The 16,380-nt window shown below is 36.8% G+C and overlaps 1 protein-coding gene across 1 annotated transcript; it reads left to right on the top strand.

Moving 5' to 3' along the window:
- Nucleotides 1-2,424: 2,424 nt before the first annotated feature.
- LOC127635234 (annexin A13-like) lies at nt 2,425-14,555 on the top strand. The gene is made up of 11 exons (XM_052115125.1): nt 2,425-2,568; nt 4,087-4,162; nt 4,956-5,050; nt 5,140-5,310; nt 5,452-5,485; nt 6,642-6,721; nt 6,976-7,044; nt 8,232-8,333; nt 8,430-8,505; nt 9,067-9,179; nt 12,381-14,555. Exons 1-11 carry the CDS (start codon nt 2,554-2,556, stop codon nt 12,498-12,500), a joined length of 951 nt encoding a protein of 316 aa, XP_051971085.1. The 5' UTR covers nt 2,425-2,553; the 3' UTR covers nt 12,501-14,555.
- Nucleotides 14,556-16,380: the final 1,825 nt, after the last annotated feature.

Here is a 16,380-nt window from a genome sequence, read left to right as displayed (position 1 = left end):
AGCGAGTCTTGTCAGCTTCACGCATCTCAACCATGTTCAGACATTGCTGACGTTCCTGGACCACCAGCGTGGCCATCACCTGCCCGAGCGCCTGCGCTGTGACCTTCGTCGCTCTCAGGGCGAGGTCGGTCGCTGAGCGCAGTTCCTGCAGCGTGTTGGGGTCAGGGCCACCCCCGTGCATGTTTCGCAGTGCCTTGGCTTGGTGGACCTGCAGGAGAGCCATGGCATGCAGGGCGGAAGCGGCACGTCCGGTGGCGCTGTAGGTCAGCGAGGATGTTGCTCTACAGGTCCGGGAAGGGAGTACAGGGCGGCCAAGCCAGGTGGTAGGGCTTCCGGGGCATAGATGGAGCGCAACTGCCCTATCCACCTGGGGAATCGCCGTGTGCCCATGGCGCGCTCCGCCGTCGAGGGTGGCGAGGCCGGATGAGCAGGTGGCGGTGTGACGAGTGGAGAGGGGTGCTCTCCACGAAGAGGTCAGCTCATCATGCACCTCCAGGAAAAACGGGACCGTGAAACCTCCCACGGCTGTGAGTGGCGCCCAGACCCCAGGAACCAGTCGTCCAGCCGTGATGGCTGTAGGCAGGATGGAGGGTTCCAATCAAAGCCCACGCTGTTGGCTGCCCGGGAAAGCATGTCAGTCATCTGTGCGTCGGCCTCAGCCTGGGCATGCAGGCCCGAAAGCGGCAGCCCAGGGGAGTCCTCAGCATCAGAGACCGCGCCCTCCGATGCCGCGGTGAGCTCATCTGCTTCGATCACAGGAGGGTAGGCGGACTGGCTGTAAGGCGAGTTGCCGTTGCCTCGAGCACGGACGGGAGTCAACGAGCGTGCCGGGGTGTGGGCGGTCCGAGGGGGGCGTACACGGCGGAGCTGCACCCGCTGCCATCCTCAAATCGCCTCCATCGACAACCGCATCGTCCTCAATCCCGTGAGAAGGAGCAACGCGCGGGGGGCGGCTGGAGTGGCTTGCTTACGGTTGTAAGCGAGCCGCGACCGCAGCGTTGTCATGGTCATGTTCTCGCAGTGAGAACATGAACCATCCACAAACGCAGCCTTGGTGTGATCACTACCCAGACACATGAGACAACGCATGTGGCCGTCTGAAGTGGAGAGCACTCTATCGCATCCAGGAACAACACAGGGGCGGAAAGGCATCTTTATAAAGACGCATCCTTAAAAGGACGTTCAACGCTGCTGTGTTTTGCCCTTTTAGAGGAAATTACTCTTTTAAATAAAATCACTCTTTTATGAAAAAGGACTCGTGAGAGTTCTTTTATAATCTGCAACTGTCGAAGCGCCCAGGGGCAGGAATGCACAGCCGTGCAAACAGGAGAAAGCCGCTGTTGTGCGCCGTAGAATCCAACAGCATGCAGCAGAGGAATGACAGGAACTCGGTGTGTAACACGCAGCAATTGCATACACGACCATTGGCTCCGAAGAAATTTTCTGAATGAACTCCCTTATTTGCCCCGCTTAAATACCCGTATGTCCGGGGGCGGGATATGCAAATACTGGCTGCCAACTTCTCATTGGCCTTTTTTCATAGATCAGAGGTGAATATCTGCGCTCAAGAGAGACCCCTAGTGTCGCTTCTCTGACACAACGTAGAGAGAGCGACAGAAGGGGAACACAGAATTTTCCCCTAACGTTAGTGTATGGTTACCTTTTTTTTCTTCTTTTTTTTATATATAAATGTCCTAATGTTTTAGGAATGTTCTCTTTAGGTTCAGCTTTTATAACCATAAACTAACGTTCCCAGAAAGCTGGATGGAGTTTTTTTTTGTGTGACAACCTAAAAAGTACTTTTACGGAATGTTCTCTAATGGATATTTTTAAATTGTATTTGAAGAACCATAAACTAACGTTTCTACAATGTGTGTATGTGTGTGTATATATATATATATATATATATATATATATATATATATATATATATATATATATATATAATTATTTATTTAAAAAGAATTGTCAGACACCAAGGAAATAACTTATACAGAATGTTCTCAAATGGTTTTAATTATTATTATTTTTTTTTTGGACGACAACCTAAAAGGAGCTTATAGCCTTCAAAACATTCTAATTGTTATTTTTAGGTTTTCTTTTTAATGTACAGTTCTACATTATTTTTCTTTGTCACATATTTGATTATTTTTCACAAACGTTGCAGTTAATACAACAATGACTGACGACTTCCGTACAGCAATTAATTAAATGTTGAAATAAATACAGGATTGGGATTTAAACACATTTTTGTATTATAATTTTATATATATTTTTTTTTTACAGTTAAACCTCTCGGTTTCCTTTAAAAAAATGTTTTGTGTGTGTGTAGTAATTTTTATGTTTATGTTATATGTTTTTTTTTTTTTTTTCTTTTTTGCTCTGTGGGAGGACACGTTTAAAATCCATCCCGTTATTTGCCAAGCCTTCGTGCTGACGTCACTTACAGAAACTCTTGCGCTTGTGGCCTTTAGTTCGGACAGCGGTCAGCTGCTTCACGAGATCATCTGATCATCATCATCAAACACGTTCGGAACAACAGAAACAATTGACATGGGGAACTGTTACGTACGTATTTAAGTTATGCTTTTCGCTTTAGTAGACATCTTTAACCGGCGAGATCGCCAGAGACAGATTTACTCAAACATCCACCGCGCAGTTTTGTTATGGGACTGTCGCACTAATCTAACACAAAGCTCTTTTTAAATAAAAAGGAAAGACTAATGTAGAGAAGTATAGTAAATATGGTTACAATCAAATATGTGTTGGGTTAAATAGTGAATCTGAATGAGGTCGTTTCATTTCATGCAGCAAACACATTTAAATTAAAGGGAACAAATTGTATTTCTTTATGCGTTTCTTCATATACATTAAACTGATTTCGATTGTATATGTTATTGTAAAGGCGGAGGAATGCGTCAGAATCCCGTTATGTGAGTCAGAGGAAACGCTTTGGGAGGAGACAGTTTCATTTCCAGCGCTAAGTCGAAGGGCCTCCATCTGGGTTCAGTCTGTGTTTGGACAGGCTGGATGCTTTGAGCATTCTTCAGGGGGAGACAGGGGGAAATGATAATGCACTACATTTCTCCAATCACAAACAAGTTGGAGTAATGATACTTATTCTGCACATAGAAACATAGAAAAAGCGCAAAGATTATTTAGCCATCACTGGGTGATATATTGTGTATATGTATCTTTCATAAGTATATTCGGTTTCAATTGTGTCTTTTTGTGGTTTGACTGCTTAAATTAAACCTAGTTAAAAATGTTATAATAATTGTGGCCAGTTACACCAGTTTCATAAACTAACCTGCAAACATCGGTTCATTCTTGATAAAGTACAAAAACCTTCGTAACTTTTAGTTGTATGGTGATTTGATCCACATCTTTGGACTGCCAGCAGCACTGCATTTTTATTTGGTACCTGTGCATTTTTCATGCTGCGACCGGCTTGAGTAAATGATATATCCTTCTCTTCTGGTTTCCTAAAGCTATTACGCCAGACATAGAACAACACATAAATTAGGCTTCTTATTTCAATGTCAGATCATTTTAATATATCGATGCCTCAAAAATGTATCGATAAAATAATGTGCAGAATCGGCCAATTAATAATGTCTAAATTGAGATTTTATAATATTCCTAGAATGCAATGATATTTTACTTGGAGACGTGCTATTATTTGCTATTCATTGAATCTTCCAAGTGACATATGCCCCCAAACACTGGTGCAATTGCCCCTGCTATGGGGCGAATGTAACGGTGGTTGGGCGCAATTGTTACTTCTTGTATTAAATTCTACATTATAAAATGGATAGTCCTGGAGGCTGATTGGTCAATACAGCACAAATAACCTGTTCATCTTAATAAAATGAAACTTGTGACCTTAATATTTGTATTATGTAGTAGCTATTTATAATAGAAAAAGCACAAAAAAAACCCCCAAAGGGTTCTCAAGGCTGTGCTTTGTGAAAATAGTCAATACAAATTTAGAATAGCATCTCATATCTTATTGCTTAATTATGATAACCATTTTTAATTATGAAGCAAAGTACGGTGATTTTCATTTCTGGTTTTATTTGACAGCCAACAGTTGTGCCTTATAACGACTTTGATGTCGTTGCTGACATAAAGGCCATCCGCAAAGCCTGCAAAGGTTTAGGTAAGATGTCATTCTTATACTGTACTGCAATGTATGTGCTTAAATCATTTAATTATAATCAGTCAATGTTTCACAATTAGTTGTTACCACTTGTCTAGACAAGTAGTGTATGTGTTGTAAATACAAATGTACTGATTGTTGTGAGTCGTTTTAGAAGAGCACTGTTTTCCCTTGTTTCTTTTTAACTGGTTAATTGTCCGAAGTTGTTGGTCTCTGAACTTCTGATTGAAACTGACCAGTCCTGCTCTTTGGACCCACATGATTAGTGTTTATGGTGATGTGAAAGAGTTGATATTTAGCAACAATAGCTCTATTTTGTGTAGTTGATGCTCAAGCCTCTGCAGAAGGGAACATGTTCTTGTAAGGGGCACTGGAAGGCATTTAGGAAGAATGAAGTTCAATAAAGTTGAATATATATTCACACACGCCCTATATATACCCTAACACACCAAAAGCTATAATGGCATTTAATCATTTGTTTTTATTGCCAATTGAATTGTTGAAAGTTATTATATGACAACAGTAAAAATAACTTTGAATTGAATTTTTGAGTTTAATCTTCTGACAACTAGTAATCTACTGAAGTTGTTCGGTCTAAATCATTGTGAGACTAAGACTACTTTGAGTCAACAAATTTAATCTAGTCATCCAAAACTCAGTTTTGTATTTTTGTTTACTATGTCAGTGTATATAAATTTTAATATAACTTTGTTGTTAAAAGTTGCATTTCTCAAATTCACAAGCATTGTTATCTTTGGATGCTAAATTTGATCATTTGTTTTTATTTTTAAAGGCACTGATGAGCAAGCCATTATAGATATATTAGCCAATCGCTGTGCAGCTCAGAGACTGGAAATCAAACGTGCATACTTCGAGAAATATGATGATGTGAGTACTCTAAAAATGTAGAATGTACATTTTGACATCTTAAAATCAAACTAAGGGCAGGCAATCACAGATTAGTATTTTCCGTCCAGGAGTTGGAGGAGGTTTTGAAGAGTGAGCTGGCTGGTAGTTTTGAGAAGGCCATCATCGCCATGTTGGATCCTCCTCATGTGTTTGCTGTGAAAGAGCTCCGGAAGGCCATGAAGGGTGCGGGCACAGATGAGGATGTCCTGGTGGAGATACTGTGCACTTCCACCAATGCTGTATGTTACTCTGTTTTCAATTGAAAGGATCTGAGCATGTTCCTGTGTTTGTAACAGTTCCCAAAGTAGGGACATATGTTTTTTTTTTTTCTGTGTTTTATATTTAAAATTAGTCACTCGCTTCTTATTATTTTCTAATAGGAGATTGCCACTTACAAAGAGACCTACACCCAAGGTAACAGTGACTCATATTGACAACTCTTCTCTCACAATTGAACACACAGTTTCCAGTTTCCTTAAACCTGCAAACATTTTTTAAAAATACCTTAAGACTTAAATCTTCCACAGCAGCATTTAGTATAATTTCCTCTGTGAATTTCTAAAGAGAAAAATCCTGTTTGAAAAATGTTCACACTCTCACTAGTTTATTTAATTTCTCTATTAACAATGTCCTGCAGTGTATGTACATGCATCACAGGAGATTTGTGTCATATATTTGCAAATCATTAAAGGGGCACACAGTAGCTTTTTGCTTGTGTCATCTTGGACTTACAGTGACATCTAGAGGTGTGGATGCAGCATTATATAAAATCAGTAGTTTTCAGTTACTGATGCCATTGTAGAAATGTATTAACAATCAGCCATGATTCATTTAATCCAAGAGTGAAAGTGTCCAATAACAGGGCAGTTACTGAGATTAAGCGAGTAGTATTCGGCTGGTCATGTGATTCTAAAATGGCAGCCCCCATGAGGGCACCCCTGCCATATGTAGAATAAAACAGCTTTTATAAGTCCTCATCTCATGTGAGTGCTCATGATTTTATACATATGTTTCAAAATTACAATTCATTTCTTTAGAAGTAAAACTCCTTAAATCTGAAAATATTACTGAGGGCACCTTTACATTTCCCACCACATTGCATTTAATAGAATCTATGCTGAAAATGAGGCTCATTCAAATTATATCTCAAGCATTTTTTCACTGACGCTTGGTTAACAAGTACACTAACATTTGAAGAAACTGCGATTAGAGGCAAAATTGTTTGCTTTGGTGGAAATTATGCCTCAACTGTGGGACATTCATAATTGTTGAAAAACTTTCAGAGATCATTTTAACACAATAAACATTGAAATGTTTTGTTTATTTCACTTTTTGTTTAGATGATTATGGTTTTAAACAAGTAATAACTTGTATTTGTATAATGTGTCTTTATATTTGAAATTGAAAGTCTGGGTCTGGGACAAGGCTAAAACTGTCAAATCTATACGATAAATGCTGAAGGAAGTCAGTTTTAATGAGTTAAACTAACAAAAAAGTACAAATGTGAAAGTTAAAATAATCCTTAGGATCATATTTAACGAAACACCAATATATATCTTCTTGTCTACAGTGCATGACAGGGATTTGGAGTCAGACATTGAAGGAGACACCAGTGGGGATGTGAGGACACTGCTGACGTTCCTTCTCCAGGTAAATACCTCTTCATTCTTTCTCTAAATGATTGTTTACATCCTACAAAATGACTCTTCAGCAGACCTGAGTGAAATAATGCCTTCACTGTCAGCCTGTGTTTAGCACCCGTCCCTCTTTCTGCTTTTTGGCAGTGCTTCAGATCCGCTTTCATGAGATAAGCATGGACAGGGTTCAGTGACGTGACCCATACTGGATTTCACTTTCCTCGGTCAGACCGGTCAGTTAATACTCTCTCTCTCGCTCTCTTGCAGGGTAACAGAGATGAGAGCTACAATGTGGACGAAACTCTGGCAGAGCAAGACGCCGTCTCAATGTTTGAAGTAGGAGACATTCAATGTGATCTCATTAGTATTTGTACATAATTATATGTTAAGTGTGCCTCTAGAACATCTTTGGACAGACACTGAAATGTACATTTTCAGCATGTGTAGAATAGCTTATAAGGGCGCCTCCACACTGACTAGAATTTACGGCATGTCAGAGAACGCTGTGAAACCATTCATTTCAATGGACATGGTGAATTGCAAGAACATAGAGGAAATGCAAGAGTTTGTAAAAGCCACGCTCCATCATGTAACCAAATTTTTTTGTCAACAAAGATGCAGGCCCTTCGCTAGTCAACAAAGGATCGGTAAATCTGTACATTCTTAAATGGGTTTACATTTTAAAAGCCGTCAATACATTGTTACTGTAGGGTAAAATGGGGCTAAAGGCACCCTTTAAGGGAATTTAGCTTTTTTTCTGGTCACAAAATGTATCAAGTTCAAACAAATAGATTTTTTTATTATTGAATATTGATAGCACAACATAATTTGTGTGAAAAGTGATAAATGATAACGGAAGTTGTTTTGATTAAAATTAAGTATAAAAAAAAAAAAAAAAAACATCCAATGTTTTTCACATCCAATCTATTCCCCCACTTAAGAAAAACAATGTGTTTAATAGGGGCCTTTAGCACCTGCAACAGGGGGCTTTTTACCCCAAACACTGTCCTGTCCCTGATTTTATTTTTTATTCACCTTCAACACAACTGAAAATGATAAATAAGTATTTTGTCTCAAAATAAATGTGATGATTTCCAGAATATTCATTAGCTACATACATTTGCAACATTTTAAAAATGATTAAATCAACCTTTAGACATCACACACAAAGATCTCGTGGAAGAGGAATATTATGTAGTGCACAGTGACAAACAGGTGTTCAGGAAAGTGCTGTGGTAGTTTTTGTTGCTAGTTAAGTGTTTTGGGAAAAAATAAAATCAATGGATCCTTTTACCCCGCGGAGCCTTTAGCCCCTTTGTAACTTACTTTTTACTGTTCTATGTTCATTGTTCTGTTGTATCTAAAAGTCCAAAAATATATGTGCACACTGAATGTACCTGTACAAATACTTACGGATATGAATGAAATCACTCTGCGATATTTGATGACAAAATTATGACTTAAATATTTGGTCACATTTCCTGGCCTCTTTCAGTTTGTTAATGTTTGTTGTTGTCTGTCAGTCTGGAGAGGGCTGTTTTGGCACAGATGAGTCCACCTTCAGCATCATTCTGGCCACCAGGAACTACATGCAACTGCAGGCCACATTCAAAGCCTACGAAGCTGTGAGTTTGTGCTTTTATTTAAGCTTCAGGTAGTAGCGTACAACAATGTCCATATAACAATGCATCACTTTTAAATTTCACCTTTGTTTCCTTCAGATTTCTGGAACAGAAATTTTGGATGCAATTGATAAGGAAACCTCTGGAACCCTGAAGGACTGCTACACCGCACTTGGTTTGTATTAAAACATACTGTTTCATTTAAAGGTGCACTAAAGAAGATTTTCCACATTTAAAAAGTTTTACCTCTAAATAAATGAATAGTATTTTTGACAAATGTGTAAGTGATGTACATTCACATGAGATAAAGATTCTAAAAATACCCCCTTTATTTCTATAACTTCACTATTCTGAGACAATTTTGGTTGCAGAATGAAGAAATTATGGGTGCAAAATACACTTGCAAATAGGGTATTTTAACAGTGACATCACTGAAAACATTTGCTGTTGTATAATACTGCATACATGCCAATAGGTGTCAATATAAAGTCCAAAAACATTACTTGATACACTTTTACAAACAGACTTTTTATTTATTTATTTTTCTACAAGATTACTCTGTTCAATTAAATTGAAATGCCCAGTATATAAATACTAAAGTGCAGTTTTTTTGTGGTTTGAATGGCAAATTAAACAAAATAGGGTGTAAAAGGAAAAAATCTTTCTAATTGAAAAACTAAAGAATGAAAAGAGAAAAGTAAGAATGGCTAAGTGATGAACTCTTTCTGCCCCACAGTGCGGTGTGCTAAGAACCCTCAGCTGTTCTTCGCTCGGAGGCTGAACGCTGCTATGAAAGGTGCCGGCACTGACGAAGACACTCTCATCCGCATCATTGTGTGTCGCTCCGAGGTATGATACCAGTTCACATTCTGTGTTTTGAATAATGTTAGGTTGTCTAATGGACCCTTTCACACTTTCGGGTTTTAGAACACGAAAGTAAACGATTGCAGGGTAAACTTCAATAGCGGGGTGAGGGAGTGAATTTAAGACCAGGCAAATGTATATCTCTTACCCATTTGCTACAACATCAAAAGAAAAATGCCTCTATTACATTTCCACGACTTTCCAAATAAAGAAAAAACTTAAAAGTAATAAGGGTCCTTCTATAATTATAATTATTTGGCATTTGATAGAGAGAATTTTTCCCACTAACGTTTTCCCCAAAACACAAATATGATCGTATAAATGGCAAACTCAGAGTAGTCTAATTTTTGTTAAAAAGCATGATGTTAGCAGCTTAATTTGTCAACCTTATTACTGACCAATTAGTAATTATGTACACTTTTTCAATAATTAACATACCAACTTAATTTGATAGATTATGTGACCACTTGACCAATTGTGATCATTAACACTTTAATGAAAAAGTGATAAAACCTCTCTAGTTGTACAAATAGGACTCAATGGTCATTGCATTTTCTCAAGCAATTAAAAATTGTATGTGCTGTTTTGGAAGAAAATTAACTAGATTAACTACAATTATGACAGTGATCATCAAGTTTATTGAACTGAACATGATTTTAAAATGCTTCAAATGACTGCTAAGCTAATGTTTTACAAATTGTATATTTTCAATTTGATCATTTTCAAACAACTCTTAATATCTGTAGAATGTGCTGAAAATGTCAAATGTTACCTATTGTCCACTATTTTAACTTTAGTGGGTAATATTGTTGACTGATAACATTGTTAATGTTTTTTTCTTTTTTTTATTTTGGGTCTTTACTCAACATAAGGGACCTATAACTACTTAGCACATGGTATGTTTTGAAAAATCTTGAATTTATAGTAATATTTTCTTGTAAAGTTATATAGCAATAATACTTAAGGAACACTGTTGACAGTCAAGTAATCCACTCTTGACCCAGGCTTGGCTTTTTAACATGTTAATATATCAGATGTGTAACTTGGTTGACAATGGTTGTCTGGACAAACAAAATTAGGTATAAACCATTTCAAGCATGTAAACAATAACAAGGAGTTCGAACACAAGTTTTGCTGCAGAACTTCTGGTATCATTAACGGATCCTTTAAATACAGCTCTGAGTTAACATACAGTATTTTCTTCAAATAACGTGATTTATCCAGACGTGTTGTTGATACTGAGCGTCTACACGAGAGAGGCGATGAAAATGTATCGTAGTTTACAACGTAGATGGTCACAATTATTTCCTCAGTGGAGAGCACAGGAATGATCACTCCTGTTACGAAGAATTTGTAGCATGTTGGGTCACTCAGCAGATATCTTTGAAATGCTCTCGGGCAGCTATTTTCTGTGTAGACAAGTTGCATACAAGTGCAGCTCAAATCTACTTGAATGGGAAAAGACCAAAATCCCCAAAACATTCAGTCAAGATTATGATCAAAGAACATATTTCAAATCAGCAGTAAAATCTGACAACACTGGTATCATAAATTGTGCTGCTTTACCTTGAAAAGCTGATTTTCACAGCTTGTATAGCTAATGCGCATTCTCGAGTTGATTGACAGATGATGTCTGTATCTAAAAGATGATTGGCTCGTTAACTTGTAAGGTGGGACTTGATTTCTACATCTGTTGACTGATTGATGTTCCATATTCTCCCACTCATTTTAATAAAATTGACCCGTCTCTGCTAAATTGTCTCTGGTTATAATCAATAAAGCCGTTCAGTGAAGCTGTCTGTCTGTGCGACCCACAGTAATGATTTATTTTTAATGATTAAAATACTTTTCTTGTCTCTTTCTTCTGGATAAAAGTGTCTAAATGTAAAAATAAATAACTTGAATGAAGCGCCTCACGAGTCGCACTGTTGTTTTGATTAAGGGTGCGTTCTATACAGAAGTAATCATCCCTATGCCCTATTCCATTTGAAGACTTTACCATCCACTGTGAGAGCTTTGAAAGGTGAACAGGTGTGGGGCTAAAACAAGAGGTCATTCAGAACTCACTTTCCAAGTCATTTTTATTGGAAATTATGTTTGAAGTGTTCTTACAGCATGATTATAATGACTGTTCTCCATTCAAAGTGCCCTTCAGAGGGTGATTTATCCTGTTTAGAACACACAACTAGCAGGAAATGTTCAAGGAACAAAAATACGTCACTTCTTTAAACCATCTTGAAATAGTCTATATCACTAAAAACTTCTTGTAGTGCATAAAATGTCTTGACAATCTATTTAAAGGTAGAAGTATGATAATAATTTATGTTTGAGGTAATCCCCCCCAAAAAATCTAATCAGGTGGGGAGATATATAATATAAAGGTTTATTTCTGACACTGCAGCCTACATTTCTAAAATTTTATTTGCTGCTTTTTTGCTTTTCAGAGCATCACTTCATTTACATAACAATATACGCTATCAATGTTTTTCAACCCAGCATATATATATATATATATATATATATATATATATATATATATATATATGTATGTATACCACAATAATGGAGACTCTTGAACCTACATTATTAAGGGAAAAGAGCAAACAAACATAGTGTGGTATGATTAAAAATCTAAATTAAACCTTGAAATGAACAAAACGTTCTGCATTTTAAAAACTCATAACATAAAATGAATAATAAATATTTAGTATTCCACAATTTCTAGTTCTCATCAAATGATAACTCCTTTTCTACTAAATATATTCTTGTTTCCATTGAAGCACACGAGGTGCCCTGTGGAACATTCACAAGTCTTGCTGTATGCAATGATAACCGTTTTGAACAGTTGCGTGCTACATTTTTGACACACACTGCATAACATACAATATTGTCTTGTTAACAATATTATTGCTTCTTGTCCATTCATCACACTGAAAGTGGAATGTCAAGTTGAGAGCATTGTAATGTGGGATACAGTAGTGCTTTGGCTGAATACTGCATGTTTTCACAAATGTAACATATCATCCAGATATACCATGCATACTGAACTTTCACATACAGTATACATAATGCATACTGCAGAAATGGTAAAAGTAGCTTAGAATAATAATTTGAACATAGCCATTGATATGAGATTTACTTTCTAAATGATCACCACCTCTAATGGGCACTACTGTGTTTGAATAGATTGATCTGGAGACCATTAAAGACATGTACTTGGAGAAATATGACGTGTCTCTGAAAGAAGCCATCGACTCAGAATGCGGTGGAGATTTTAAGCGCCTCCTGCTGGCCATCCTTCACTGAGATTCACCACCAGACCCCTATAGTGCTCACAGTGGCTCAAGGGTTCTTTTATTATAGTCACAAACAAGGCAAACTAACATGACTTACATCCTGTCCTATTGTTTGCAAACACTTAAAAGTCTACATGAAATGACATTCGCAACCCATTTTACTAATGCAGTGTGACATATTTCTGAGTGAAACAGAACACCAAATGAGAAATATTGGGTGAAATGAATTGAATCGTGAAAAATGGACATTATCAAATTGGAGCAGGGCAGTTGGAGGGGAGGGGTTAAAAAAAAAAGAGGGCTTGGTGACGTCAGTTGAAAAAGAAAGTCACTTTAGAAGAAGCAGCAGAGAACTTTATTACATTTTGATGAAAAATAAGAAGACAATTTTTTACTCTTTACTCTAGCTTTGAAATAATGTTCACTGATAAATCATGTTCAGTAAGACCTGGAACATGTATTAGAAAGTAAATAGGGTGAGTTTTGATTTCATGTTGACTTAAAGGTGTACCTATAAAATCCATTATTCTTGTCCAATATTCTTGTTTTTATATCATTATTGTATCATGTTTCAAAAGCAGCTGTCCTCACAAACATGAATATGCATCTATGTCCTGTAAACAGTTTCTTTGACATTCCTTATTCTAGTGGTGTCTTTTGGTTCTGGATTACAAGATAGCATTGTTACATTATGATGTCTTCATGAGATGAACTGAAGATTGAACGTAGATTTAGTAAGACCTGCATTTTTATTTATTATTTATTTTGCCCAATAGCAGTAATGAGTTGTCCTGCCAGTATTTTGCCACACCAGAACCTCAGAGTTAAAAGGGATACTACAGAGGATTTCTTGAAGAACAATTTTTTTTTTAACAAAATAGCATTATTAACCTAGTACATAACAAAACTCTGTGTTCAAAAGCATGTTCTTACTTATTGGAGTCACTACGGTAAGCCTACAATACGGATTTTACATTCATAGCTGTCAGGTGCCATTTGGCTGGAAATTTTAGGCTTCCTTTATTCTTGTGTTAATGTCATGTCCGTAACCAAAGAAGACAAGGTTTGTTTAGTAGGCCTATGGCACATGTGTGAGCACTGGTGAAATGGAGGGAAATTAAGTATAGAGGGGTGGGGGGCAAATTAATAAAGGGTTAGGTAAGGAGGAGAGAGGTTGTAAGCTCATTGCTACAGTAAATGGGGTAGATGCATATGTCTTGAAACTAGTTAGCTAGCTAGAACATGGATAGTTCTAAAGAGCAACCCTTGTTGACCTCTGGGTAATCACCTGTGGTCAAGCCCAAGAAACATTTAACTGTGGAGGGCCTGCAGGCAAAAAGGGAACATGACAGGGCGCAGGTATAAAGCAAGGATAAATATTCGCTTGGTTTTTCAAAAGTGGTGACAACTCTGAGATCTGAATGGATTTAAGACTGAGGATTTTTTTCTTGCTGGAAAGGTAAGATATTTTAGTGGGTTGATAGTTAGCTAGGTAGCTAGCTAACAATAGCATGCTAGTCAGTGAGATATTCCATCACTCATCTATCTAGGATAGTTAGCTACCTAGCCAGTTATGTGTAGAACTTCTACCAGCTAGTCAGATCTGACCCGATATGGTCATCATAGACCAAACATACCTAAAACCATCATTTTCATCCACGTCGAAGAGCAGTGCACAACTGACGTTATGAACACCGTTCCTTCTTAAGCAACTTGCAATTGTACTATGTTTCAACCATGGATGGCGATAAAGAGCCCATGATTCTGTTTCGTACCTTCTGACGGGACCAAAATGTCAGTTCTGTATGCATGAGAATGTAAAATGTGAATATGTGTGAATGACTTCATGAAGCGTGTGAAGAGACACCAAATTGCAACATGTATTGCCTATTTTTAGAAAAACTTCTAGGCAGCTGATATTTCTGAATTTACAGTTTCACTTACCCAGTCTGTAATGTTGTTGTTACTAACACAAAGCATTATATTTATATTATTTGCATGATATATTTTAGTGCACTTGCCGTGTATATATATATATATATATATATATATATATATATATATATATATATATATATATATATATATATATATATATATATATATATATATATATAAGAGAATGGTCAACAAGCAGGGTATTTGAGACTAAATTACATAATTTTAGATAACAGTAGCACAAGCAACATTGTTCTCTTAACAAAATGTTCTTTATTACCAAAGTTTTTAATATAGTTGGATAGTTTTAATTCATGAATTATAATTTGTTGACTTAACTGTTATTGCAGCATAGACAGAACAAGAACATTGTTCAATATATCACAAAACTGCTTATTTGAGTGAATGTGGACTCTGTAGTTTGGACCAGTATTAACAAAATGTAGTATTCTAGATTTAACCGAATAAAATAAAGTAGTACAAAATTACCTTGGTGTATTCCAGAAATTACTGGATGACAGTAGGCTATTGTTATTTTGTATGTTATGCAGTGTGTGTCTTTTTTATTTTCTTTATTTGTATGTAGTCTGATTAGCTGTTCAGTGCACTAATATTTGTGTGACCATCTCTTAAAACCACAATAACCACATTCATCACAATAAAGAAATTAAACGCATAAGCAGAAGTCAAAGGTTGGTTGGAAAGTGATCTCTTCTGAATGTCCCTGGAGTCACATGTGGGAGTGGACTCTAGGGACTCCTTGCATGGTCTCATGATACCATAACCATAAATATCCCCTACAAACCTTCAACCATCTGCAAAAAACATATGTAAAGGGAGTGAGAAAAAAGCTCTCACACATAACAGATCCTATAAACATCCTCTATGATCCACATCCTATAAAACTTAAATAAACCTCTACTTATGACTCACATTACAATCATATAGTATGTAGCAATAAATAAGGCAATACAAATATGAAGGTCAAAAGTATTGAAAGAGTAAATATTTGTGTTAGTGAATAGCCTGCTTGTTATTTTTTTATCTGCGCTAATTATTTTGACCTGTACTTTTTAGTTATTTTTGCACTTATTCTTTTTTTTTATCTGCACTTCTTATTTTTTGATACACGTGTATTATTTTGATTCACGCTTATCATTTTTGGACACCACAATACTTTTGACAGGATTTTGATCCCATACTTTAAACCCTTCTGACATTAGGGAACTTGTGTTGAAAATGGGGTTAGAAGGTTATACAAATTTTGTGTGGTTTACATTATAGAGATTAATTTGATCCCAGAACACACGCTGTCAGGGATAATATACACCTCATATTCAAACGGCTGGAGTACTAGAAGAAGAAGAGGTATGGTTAAAGGGATAGTTCACCCAAAAATTTTAATTCTCTCATCATTCACTCTCATGCCATCCCAGATGTGTTTGACTTTCTTTCTTTTGCAGAACACAAATGAAGATTTTTACAAGTATATTTCAGTTCTGTAGGTCCATATAATGCAAGTGAATTGTGACCAGAACTCAGAAGGTTCTAAAATGGACATAAAGGCAGCATAAAAGTAATCCATATGACTCCATTGGTTAAATCAATATCTTCAGCAGCTGATAGTGTGTGAGAAACAGATCAATATTTAAAGGTGCACTCAATAGCTTTTGTCTTTGTGTCATCTTGGACGTACACTGGCACCAAGTGGCTTGGGTGCAGTATCATTTAAAATCAATCATTTTCAGTTTCAGATGCCATTGTAGAAATGTAGTATTTACAGTCAGCCATGATTAATTTAATCAATGAGAGAAAGAGTCAAATAACAGGATGGCTACTGAGATAGTATTCAGCTGGTCATGTGATTCCAAAAATGGCAGCCCCCATGTGCAGAACCCTCTCCATGTAGAATAGCTTTTATAAGGTTACTGATATGACTTCATTTTAATTTG

The sequence above is a fragment of the Xyrauchen texanus genome, chromosome 42 (genome assembly GCF_025860055.1).
Source record: "Xyrauchen texanus isolate HMW12.3.18 chromosome 42, RBS_HiC_50CHRs, whole genome shotgun sequence".
In the NCBI taxonomy this organism is placed as follows: domain Eukaryota; kingdom Metazoa; phylum Chordata; class Actinopteri; order Cypriniformes; family Catostomidae; genus Xyrauchen; species Xyrauchen texanus.
The sequence above is the reverse complement of the archived record's forward strand: the minus strand, read 5'-3'. Positions and strand labels throughout refer to the sequence as shown.